The 12,612-nt window shown below is 39.8% G+C and overlaps 1 protein-coding gene across 3 annotated transcripts in view; it reads left to right on the top strand.

Moving 5' to 3' along the window:
* Nucleotides 1-12,612, top strand: part of LOC126175192 (coronin-7) — a 244,646-nt gene that overhangs the window by 144,069 nt on the left and 87,965 nt on the right. For all 3 annotated transcript variants that reach the window (XM_049921787.1, XM_049921789.1, XM_049921788.1), the window contains one exon: nt 6,878-7,107. In XM_049921787.1, the coding sequence (XP_049777744.1) occupies nt 6,878-7,107 (230 nt within the window). The remainder of the gene's footprint in view (nt 1-6,877; nt 7,108-12,612) is intronic.

Here is a 12,612-nt window from a genome sequence, read left to right as displayed (position 1 = left end):
CAAACAGGCTGCGAGGAAACTGCTTCTGGAGATGGGCATCTCCGAAACTGACCTGCGTTATGTCTTATGCCACAGGGTTTTTCGGCTTTGGAAGACGGAATGGCATAACAGTATGCACAACAAACTTCGTGTCATTAAGGAGACTACAGATGTGTGGAAGTCTTCCATGTGGTCCTCTCACAGGGAATCAGTTGTCCTCTGCCAGCTTCGCATTGGCCATATGTGGCTAATGCATGATTACCTCCTCCGTCGCGAAGACCCACCTCGGTGTCACTGTAGCTCACAAATGACGGTCATCCAGCTCTTGCTGGACTGCCCACTTTTAGTGCTCTGCAGCGGTCTTTTAACTTTCCAAGCACCCTGCCTTCAGTGTTGGGTGCAATGCCTCAACAGCAGCTGTAGTTTTTCGTTTTATTCAAGAGTGTGGGTTTTACCTGATCTAGGCTTTAGTGCATGTCCTTTGTCCCTCGGTGTCCTCCACCCTAGTGCTTTTTCTTGGTCTCTTCTACAAGTTTCTTGTGTCTCTCTGTGGTTTTCTTTTCTGATGTTCTTCATTTTAGTATTTGTTGCCCTTGTGTCATTCTTGTGGTTTTCTCCTCCTTCCAGCTATGTTTTGTATCTCTTGATTATTTTACTCCCACCCTTGTGGAATTATTTTAATCAGAACAAGGGACCAATGACCTAGCTGTTTGGTCCCCCCCCCCCCCCCCCCAACCCCCACCCTCTTTTTAAACCAACCAATACTTCATGTTTCACCTTGTAACTATGGCTTTCTTTTAGCAGGTTGTATGCAAAAGTAGAGTCACCTTTTCTAAGTTTCCAAATGATGTGGTGTTTCTTCAAGTGGATACATATTGCCCTGACAGACTGTCCTGTATAGAATTTTGTCACAGTTAAAAGTAATTTTAATATTCCACTATTTTTCAAAACTGGAGTCCTGTATTGACCAATGGACAAAAAGTGTCCAATAGTATTGTGCTCATAAAATGATATTTTACATTACTGAATTAAGGTTTTTTGGCTACATCCAGTTAGACTTTTCAAGTACGGAACTGTGCACCATATTTTGCATTCTTGAGGTAGCGGGTCAGGGACAGGGTGAAGAAGGGAGTGCACATATTGTTTCTGGTTTTTGCGCATTATGGAGTCCACTAATTTAGGATGACAACCATTGTTCGATGCTAGTTTTTAATGGCATTTAATTCCGTTTTGAAGTTGTCTTCACTCATGGGGATGGATATTAGGCGATGTATCATAGGATGAAAGGCAGCATGGTTATGGGTACAGGTTGTTGAGAATTGGCCAGTATTACTGTATCTGTGAGGGTAGTTTCCACAAATCTTGAAAGTATGAATACAGTCACTGATGCCTATGGTTGGATCTAAATAATGTATGCAATACCCAAACTCTTTTGTGCATTGTGTATGATTGTTTTTAGAATTTAGCTGCTGAAGGAATTTTTGAAGTTGTCTGGTGGTACCTGTCCATAAACACAACACATCATCAACATACATAAAGCAGTATCCAATCTTGGAAATGTGTGGATTATTTTCCAAAAACTTTGTTTCAAAATTGTCCATGGAGATTTCAACAAGGACTGGACTGAGGGGGAAGTGGCGGTGGTGGTGGTGGTGGTGGGGGGGGGGATCTCATAGCTAGCCCATCGAAAATGTTTGTACATCCTATCATTGAAATGGAAATAATTTTGTGTTAGACAAGTTCTGTAGCTAACCTTATGTCATCTATGGCAACTGGTTTGACTCCTGATTTATCTGGTAAGTCTGTGAGAATGAGAATGTTTAGGCACTTATCAACATGTATGTTAGTGAGTAAGTTGTTAACATCAAAAGAAACAAGCTTGGTGCCAAGAGGGATTCTCATGCCTTTATTTTGTTCACTAAGTCAACTGAATTAAGGATGCCATGACTGTGTGTGAAATTGGTTTTGATCTTGATCAGGTTAATTTTTAACATGGAGCTGAGAAGGCAGAAACCATGGGGATGGATTGAGATATTATCTTTATGGAATTTAGGGAGGCCATAAACTCTGGAAGCTATAAGATTACTTTTACAGTGTTTGATAACACTTCTAATTTTATCGTTATAGGATTGTCTGGGGTGTTTCAGTATCTGTTGGAAGTTGGTGGCTCTTAGGAAATCATCCACTTTGTGAACATAGTCACATTTGTTCATTAGAAAACAGTATTTCCTTCGTCTGACCAGATTGCTATAATATTGTTGTCAATCATTTTGTTCTTGAAATTGTTTAATACTTGCTGTTTCTTAGTTGGTGGGACACTGGAAATGAGGTTAGATACTACCAGTTCATGGGATATGAGATGTTTAGTGGAGGTGTCCTCACCTAATGCAAATTCTATGTCTATTTTTATTGAGTTCTTCGTTGGTACTGAATGACCAGACACAGTTCCCTTTCTCACCAGTTCTAACTGCAGACAGCATTCACAGGCCATATTGTAATTATCCCTATTACTCACATGCTTCATTTCCTTCACTGTTCCTTCCTATTTCACGATAATTTCTCTCGTTGTGATAAAAAAAATTATTTTGTATAGTCATGACTACTTTACTCACCTGCTTAATATCACTATTATATCTTGGTTGTGGTCGTTGTTGTTGTTGTTTTGGTCTTAAGTCCAGAGACTTGTTTGATGGAGCTCTACATGCTACTCTGTCCTGTATAAGCTTCATTTCCAAGTAACTACTGTACCCTACATTCTTCTGAATCTGCTTAGTATATTCATCTCTTGGTCTCCCTCTACGATTTTTACCCTCCACGCTGCCCTCCAAGACTAAATTGGTGATCCCTTGATGCCCAGAATGTGTTCTACCAACCGTTCCCTTCTAGTCAAGTTGTGCCACAAATTCCTCTTCTCCACAATTCTATTCAGTACTTCTTTGTTAGTTACATGATCTACTCATCTAAACTTCAGCATTCTTCTGTAGCACCACATTTCAAAAGCTTCTATTCTCTTCTTGTCTAAACTGTTTATCATCCATATTTCACATCCATACATGGCTACGCTCTGTACAAATACTTTTAGAAGAGAGTTCTTGACAATTAAATCTAGACTCAATGTGAACAAATTTCTCGTCTTCAGAAACACTTTTCTTGTCATTGCCAGTGTCCATTTTATATCCTCTCTACTTCAACTATCATCAGTTATTTTGCTCCCCAAATAGCAAAACTCATGTGTTACTTTAAGTGTCTCATTTCGTAATCTAATTCTCTCAGCATCACCTGATTTAATTAGGCTACATTCCATTATCCACATATTCCATTATCCTCATTTTGCTTTTGTTGATGTTCAGCTTACATCCTCCTTTCAACACACTGGCCATTCCGTTCAACTGCTTTTCTAAGGCCTTTGCTGTCTCTGACAAATACTATACCATCAGCAAACTGCAATGTTTTTATTTGTTCTCCATGGATTTTAATTCCTACTCCAAATTTTTCTTTTGTTTCCTTTACTGCTTGCTCAATATACAGATTGAATAACATCGGGGTTAGGCTACAACACTATCTCACTCCTTCCAAACCACTGCTACCCTTTCATGTCCCTCGACTCTTTACAACTGCCATCTGGTTTCTGCAAAAGTTGTACATAGCCTTTCGTTCCCTGTATTTTACCCCTGCCACCTTCAGAATTTGAAAGAGGGCATTCCAATCAACATTGTCAAAAGCCTTTTCTAATTCTCAAATGCTAGAAACATTGGTTTGCCTTTCCTTAATATGTCTTCTAAGATAAGTCACAGGGTCAGTATTGCCTCATGTGTTCCAATATTTCTGCGAAATCCGAACTGATCTTCCCCCAGGTTGGTTTCTACCAGTTTTTCCATTCGTCTGCAAAGAATTCGTGTCAGTATTTTATATTATAGCCATGATTAGCAAGCTGATAGCTGGTGATTTCCACACCTGTCAACACTTCCTTTCTTTGAGATTGGAATTACTATATTCATCTTGAAGTCGTAGGGTATTTCGCCTGACTCATACATCTTGCTCACCAGATGGTAGAGTTATGTCAGGGCTGGCTCTCCCAAGGCTATGAGTAGTTCTAATGGAATTTTATCTACTCCCAGGGCCTTCTTTCACTTTAGGTCTTTCAGTGCTCTGTCAAATTCTTCGCACATTACCGTATCTCCCCTTTCATCTTCATCTACGTCCTCTTCCATTTCCGTAATATTGCCCTCAAGTACATGCCCTTGTATAGGCTCTGTATATACTCCTTCCACCTTTCTGCTTTCCCTTCTCTGCTTAGAACTGGTTTTCATCTGAGCTCTTGATATTCATACAAGTTGTTCTCTCTTTTCCAAAGGTCTCTTTAATTTTCCTGTAGGCAGTATCTATATTACTCCTAGTGATATATGCCTCTACATCTCTGTAACCATTTTGCACTTCCTGTTGATCTCATTTTTGAGACGTTTGTATTGCTTTGCACCTGCTTCATCTACTGCATTTATCTATTTTCTCCTTGATTAAATTCAATACTTCTTCTGTTATCCAAGGATTTCTACTAGCCCTTGTCTTTTTACCTACTTGATCCTCTGTTGCCTTCACTATTTCAGCTCTCAAAGCTACTCATTCTTTTTCAACTGTATTTCATTCCCCTGTTCCTGTCAATCGTTCCATAATGCTCTCTCTGAAACTCTCTACAACCTCTAGTTCTTTCAGTTTATCCAGGTCCCATCTCCTTAAATTCCCTTGTTTTTGCAGTTTCTTCAGTTTTAAACTATAGTTCATAACCAATAGATTGTAGTCAGAGTTCACATCTGCCTGTGGAAATGTCTTACAATTTAAAACGTGGTTCCTAAATCTCTGTCTTACCATTATATAATCTATATGAAAACTTCTATTGTCTCCAGGCCTGTTCCACATATACAACCTTCTCTCATGATTTTTAAATCAAGTGTTGGTTATGATGAAGTTATGCTCTGTGCAAAATTCTACTTCCTCTTTCATTCCTTACCCCATTCCATATTCACCTACCACTTTTCCTTCTCTTCCTTTTCCTATTATCGAATTCCAGTCCCCCATAACTATGATATCGTATCTGTTTGTAATTTAGGATCTATTAAAGTCAAGATTATTTTGTACAGCCACATCTGTGGAATGTGTCACTAAATTTTATTGTTCAGTTATGTTCTTATATGTTCAAGTCTTATAATATGTCTGTAGTTCATTAGTTAATGTCCCATATTTTATCTTAGTTCAATAATTGTACATCACATTTACACTGAAATAATAATCTCTGGAAATTGAGATACCCTGCACATGCACTAGTTTAAAATCTTTGATCCAACAAAATTTCACTGCACCATATACTTATCTTTTTACTTCATGATGGCGTAATAGTCACAAACTGGTTCATGTGACAAATAATAAATATTGTAAAATATTACACCAGTGTTGTGTGTGTTTTATTCATAATGTATTTTGAAAAAGTTCCCACGCCGAAAATTGTGCACTATCTGTGTAGCACACATTAAAGAACAACACAAGTGCAGTGCTAGTTATGATGGATTCTGACCAGTAACAAGACAATTTATTTTCACAGGTTGTGTTCAAAATGACCACTTGAAATGGGTATACATGCTTCCAGTCAGATACAGAGTGACTATTGCACACATGCCAGCATTTCAGCAGAGATGTATGTATAGGCTGCAGTAATGCATCATTGCATATCATCAGTTGTAATTGGTATGTCCTTTTAGACAGCATATTTCAGCTTTCCCCACAGCAAAAAGTCTACTGATGTGAAGTCTGGGTAATGAGCTGGCCAGGATAAAGGTGCTCTTTGTCCAATCCAATAATTTGGAAACAATTCATGGGGCCATGCTGTAGTACTTCATGCACTGTGAGCTGGACAGCTGTCGTGTTGGTAACACAGGTTCCCCCTAGTCCACAGAATAACACCTTGTAGCATTTGTGGAAGATGGTATGTTAGGAGGGTGCGATACTTGTAGACGTTCGTTGTTTCATCTTCGAAACACGGGCGTATGAGCTGACGTTCACTATCCCACACCGTACATTTACGTTATCTAGGTGTTACACTAATACTTTCATGTAACTGATTGAAGAGGTTGAAAAATCATTGCCAAGATGATTGATGTCTCTTTTGATATCTTTTTGCATACACCATACAAGAACGAACTGCATTCTTCCTACACTCTCCATACACCATATGCATCTCAGCTTATTCTACATTAGTAAATCCCATTGTCTACTCATGACCTGCCGCTTTGACTGTCATACAGTAATGGACTAGCAAGTTGCAGTGCAGTCAATGAAAACACAGGCACACTGTAAACAATCAAAACAACATTGTACCTAGCAACTATGCGTGTTGAATGGCACAAGCAAGTGTCAATGTGGAAACTTTTCAAAATACTACATCTCATAAACAACTTGCACTAGAATCCTTCAACAAACACCACTGACGTTCTAATTTACCCCACTTTCAGTTTGTTAATGTGAAAGGAATAAAGTTAAGAAATAATTGAAAATTCCTCTAAAAGTTCTTTACACAACTGAATGTATACATAGATACATCGTGTCGGATGGTTCCACAGGAGGCAAAAAAGGCTTTGCGCATGTTTTAATTAAAGTTATACCCCCACCCCTCCCCACCCCACCCACCCTGTGTGGAACACTGAATTTTGGTTCCCTTTACATTACATACCATTAAGCTGTAGCATGTCTGGAAATGTTTAATGAGTCAATTTTCTCTTATATATCTGTATTTTAATGTGTTCATTTCTTGAGTTTGTATGAATTTATTTTGATGATATTCATTCTAAAAGCTACATACCACTTCCAACATAAATTACGTTGTATATAGAATGAAACATTTGAATTTCAGCATGTGATGATGGAACCATAAGATTGTGGTTGGTACCTGAAGGAGGCCTCCCAGAGCCAACGAATACTCCTGATCAGATATTAGCTGGTCATTCAGAGAAGATATACTTCATTAAGTTCCATCCTTTGGCAAAAGATATTCTGGCTTCTGGCTCTTATGACATGACAATTCGGATCTGGGATCTAGCAACACAGTGTGAAAAGATTGTACTTCTTGGACACACGGACCAGGTAAGCTCATTAGCCAGGTCTCATACTGGAACTATGTATAAAACGAAGTTTTTGAATTAATCCATGTAGATTAAAAATTGCCTGGAATGCTTTCAGTAAACTAAACAGGGTTTTCTAAACAGAGCCTCCAGTGTATCTGAAAAGGGAAGTCTATACTTTGCGTATGTGACCAGGTTTGAAAGCAGTGAGACTTGAACTTTTAATGTGAAAAACTCTTCAGAATCTGAGGATTACTTCACAAGCACTTTAGGTACACATTCTGAGTGTTACTAGGAGGGACAGGGGAATAAATCAGTCGTGAAACAGATGAGTGGGAGATGCGAACATGACTGTAATGAGGAGGAGGAGGAGGAAGAGGAGGTGATGGTGGTGTCACAAAGTGATGCAGAAACAAAACTGCCATTAATTGTAGACAGAAACCACATGACTTTGGAAGGAAGAGTATAGACGGACACCAGATTGAGGGTAGACAGGTTTATTTTACATGAACAATGATTTTGAAGTTATCAGATAATGCCAAGCTTGCCTTGTCTGTCCTTTGTTATCTCATTACATCACTGTTCATATTCGTGTAATTACCACAGTTGAGTGCTGATGTATTAACCTTTTGTCCTTACACAAAAAATATTGTTGCATGTAAGTGCTGCATGTTTACAGGTAAATGAAAAGGCATTAACAATTATGTAAAAAAAAATACATTACCCTGTTATTGTCCATAAAATGAACTTTACAAATGAATACTATTGAAAATTATTTATAGTTATTGTCTCCGTAATACTATACAAACACTGCTTGACAAAAAAAGTGAAGCACTCAGAAGGGAAAAAGGAAACAAAATGAAAGTTTATGGGTTGAGAGGGTATGTGATGTCATTTCAGTGATTACAAAATCAAGTGAACTTTAAAAACAATTTGGCAGCATGAGCCCACTTATCAGTACGGCGTTGCACTCCCTCTGACCTAGATGCATGCACTGATACTGTTGGGGAGAGTATCACAAAGTGGTTGTATCCTCTCCGGAGGCAACTGTTGTAACTGGTCCTCGATATCCTGGAGACTGACTCTGTAACATGATTGAAATGAAGTTGGTCACTAACATCTTCTATCAGGGACAGATTCAAGGATCTTGCTGGCCATGAGTGTACCTCAATATCACACAGACAGTTCATGGAGACACATGCTCTGTGTGAACAAGCATTGTGCTGCTGGAATATGGCACCACAATAATCTCACACAAGAGGTAACACACAAGGATGCAGGTTGTCCATGCTATACAGGTGTGCCATCAAATTCTGTCCGACCGTGGCTCACCTCCTTCCGACGACGACGAGCTGAGGAAGTAGCCCTTACACGGCCTAGAATAGGACATTGTCCGTTGAGACATGGTTTTCTGTTACGTCGTGAGGAACCACCAACGTGTCAGACATGTGGGACCCAGCTGTCGATACGACATATTTTAACTGAGTGTGTTTTATATGCGGGTTTGAGGGAAGATTTCAGTTTCCCACCAGACCTGCCCTCTCTTTTAACTAATAATGAGGCGAGTGTCGCTAGGGTTTTACGTTTCTGTGTGATGTCTGGACTTCTTCCCAAAATATTGGGATTGAGGTCTTAATGTGCTGTACAGTGGTTTGGTCACCCATTCTTTGTAAATGGTCACTCAGCCACCGTTAATTATTTTTACCTGTTTTGTACTGCTATTTTATTTTTAGTTTTATCTACCTGTTTTGATGTGCTGTGTCCAATCTTGCAATTTGCACATTTCCAATTCTCGCAAAGATCAGCTCTGAATTGATCTTTGTTTAACAGATCTTGGCTGCACTCGTCAACATTTCTTTTGGGAATGGGCACTGATAACCTCGCTGTTGTGCGCCCTAAAACACTAATCATCATCATCATCATCATCATCATCATCATCATCATGTGCCATCAAAGTTCCCTCAGTCGCTACTAGACGTGACCTAAAGTAATACCTAATGGTTCCTCACACCATCTCACTAAAAGTAACATGACTGTGCCTCACCAAAACTTTGGAAGAGCAAATTCTCTCTACAGATTGCTCTCATGCTCATCAATGATATTCATCCAGGGTAGTGTAGAACCACAGTTCATCACTAAACACAATGTGATGCCATTCATCAGCAGTATGTGCTTCCCTGTCATGGCACCAATCCAGACACAGCTGTCTGCATTTTGGTGTTAATGGTAGCCTATGCATGGGATGGTAATTTTCTAGTCCAACTGCTCTTAGTCTCTTAACAGTGGTGTGTGGTGACACAATGTTACAGGGAGTCTTGTTCTCTGATGGCAGGTAGAGATGGGAAGGGGATTATGATGTGCTTAGTGCACACCTCTCTTGTTGTGGTCACACATGGTTGACAGGAACCTTGACAAAAAGTATGCCTGCCTTCTTATTTTCATGCAGTCCAACATGGAGCCACTGTGACACCTAAATGCCCCATAAATTTGGATATTGCGTGATTTGACCTTCTGTCCAAATGGAGACCCATAGCAAGGTCTCTTTCAAATGCTGTCAGGTGCTGATAATGCTGTCTCACATGAGTATGTGATACCTTTGTGTCCTTCACACTGATTACTTAACATCAGACACTTTTCACACCCCTTATGTTGCCTTACCAGGCCTGGTAACAATGCTACACATGAACACCATTAAAGCATTCTGGTGGCGTTTCAATATGTCACAGAGAATTGCAACTCTAGAATCATTTACACGCCAGTGGTGTGTACATGTATGAAGTTAGATTGGCATTTGGCCATTTCTCCTCAGTGCTTTACTGCTTTTGTTATACATGGGGCCATCCGTTTGAGATGTGACAAAAATATAATGTTATATTTATTAAGTTAATGTATACATCTCTGAGCAATTTTCTACAGTGCATGTGAAAGTGATGGGAGTTAACAGTGGGTGACCATGCACCAGGAGGCAAGCCAGCAGCACATGCTGTTCACAGCACAAACTCAAGATGTCACAAACATGTTATATAGATGTGGAAAAGTTAGCGCAGTCAGTGTGTCTCGTTGTAGAGACCTAGCGAGCTTTCATATAAAGGTACAATGTTATTGGCCCATTTGTTTTCCAGAGGGTACTGTTCTTGCGCTCAGTTACCTTGAAATGCTTGAGCAGGATGTGAACTCCAAATTACAGCAAGACGAGGTACTGGGCACTTGTATATATCAACAGGCTGTTGTTCCACCACATTGGGCTCTCATAGTGTGAGAAAATTAAACCACATATTCAATGATTGCTGGTGTGGCTGTAGTGGACCTATCCCATGGCTTGCTAGTAGCCCCTGCCTAGCTCTTACAGATTTTTTTGTGTGCGGCTGTGTCATGTTAACAGTGTATGCACGAAGACCACAAAATCTGGCCAACCTACAGAGGCAGATTACAGCAGACTTTCAGGAAATCAGAAATGCTGTATGTCATGTGGTGCAACATGGATATCACATATGATATGTGCTGATTCGCAATGGCAGAATTGTTTAGTGCTAAAATGCTGCAAATTTCAGACACAATCTCCAGACTCTGATACACACACACAAATTTCAGACACAATCTCCAGACTCTGATACACATAAATGTGCCATTAACAAGTGGTAAATTTGCATAATTTATTGTATATAGTGTTTTACTTTACTGACATCTCTAGCACATTACTCATATACACTGAAGAGCCAAAGAAACTGGTACACCTGCCTAATGTAATGTAGGGCCCCTAGAGCACACAGAAGCGCCGCAACATGACATGGCAGGGACTTGAATAATGTCTGAAGTAGTGATGGAAGGAATTGACACCATGAATCCTGTAAGGCTGTCTATATGTCCATAAGAGTATAAGGGGGTGGAAATATCTTCTGAAAAGTGTGTTGCAAGGCATCCCAGATATGCTCAATAATGTTCATGTCTTGGGTATTTGGTGGCCAGTGGAAGTGTTTAAACTCAGAGTGTTCCTGGAGCCACTCTGTAGTAATTCTGGACACGTGTGGTGTCGCATTGTCGTGCTGGAATTGCCAAGTCTGTTGGAATGCACAGTGGACATGAATGGATGCAGGATATCAGTCAGGATGCTTACATACCTGTCACTTGCCAGAGTTTTATCTAGACTTGTAGGGGTCCTGTATCACTCCAACTGCACATGCCCCACACCATTACAGAGCCTCCACCAGCTTCAACAGTCCCCTGCTGCCATGCAGGGTCCATGGATTCATAAGGTTGTCTCCATACCAGTACACGTCCATCCACTCGATACAATTTGAAATGAGATTCGTCGGACCAGGAAACATGATTCCAATCATCAACAGTCCAATGTCAGTGTCGATGGACCCAGGCAAGGTGTAAAGCTTTGTGTCCTGCAGTCATTAAGGATACACAAGTGGACCTTTGGCTCCGAAAGCCCATATTGATGATGTTTCATTGAATGGTTCACACACCGACTCTTGGTGATGGCCCAGCATTGAACCCTGCAGCAATTTGCAGAAGGGTTGCCCTTCTGTCTCATTGAATGATTCTCCCCAGTCATCATCGGTCCCATTCTTGCAGGATCTTTTTCTGGACGCAGCGATGTCAGAGATTTGATGTTTTACCTGGATTCCTGATATTCACGGTACACTCGTGAAATGGTCGTAAGAGAAATGGTCGTAAGAGAAAATCCCAACTTCATCGCTACCTCGGAGATGCTGTGTCCCATTGTTCACGAACCAACTATAATCCCATGTTCAGTCTCACTTAAATCTTGATAACCTGCCATTATAGGAGCAGTAACCAATCTAACACCTGCACCAGATACTTGTTGTCTTGTATAGGTGTTGCCAGGGGCAGCGCTGTATTCTGACCATTTACATATCTCTCTATTTGAGTACTTGTGCCTATACCAGTTTCTCATTTTATTTGTAATGGGGAAAAAAACCAACACTGTCTTTTGACATGGGGTATAGCATGAAAGGTGTTGTCAACAATGTTTGTATGGGCTTTCTCCAGCTACACATCACAAAAACAAAACCACAAATATCTGCGGAAACACCAGAGGAAACGTGCCTGACAATGCTTAGGAGGGCCGCACTTTAAAATAAAGTTAGTTACTTTGTGTGCTGGTTCTATGGTTCTCCCTTACAAAATGCAGGAAGAAATTAAAATTTCTCAAAAGGGAGAGTGAAATTTATATCTCAAAATTACATGAAATTACTATGAACTGAAAGAGTGAAGGTGTCTTATTCTTTTAACAAATCTGTTATTGTTGTGGAAACAGTTAAATAAGGGCTTGTAAATATTAATTAGACATTTTAAATGCAATTGTTTTCAGAGCTGCAAAATGCATGAGTAGAAATTAACTATTCAGAATCAGAATTTGTCATCTAATGTGTGAGAGAAGAGGTCTATCCCAATTCATATTGTTGTTATTCCATCTCTGAATTTCCATTGTTTAGTTTCATAAAAGTTTGTACTAAACTAATGAACTGTGTGTTTGCTACATTTCACCCTTTGCTAA

This window comes from Schistocerca cancellata, chromosome 3 (assembly GCF_023864275.1).
Source record: "Schistocerca cancellata isolate TAMUIC-IGC-003103 chromosome 3, iqSchCanc2.1, whole genome shotgun sequence".
Lineage (NCBI taxonomy): Eukaryota > Metazoa > Arthropoda > Insecta > Orthoptera > Acrididae > Schistocerca > Schistocerca cancellata.
Note: the sequence above shows the minus strand (reverse complement) of the source record. Positions and strands in the feature narration are given on the sequence as shown.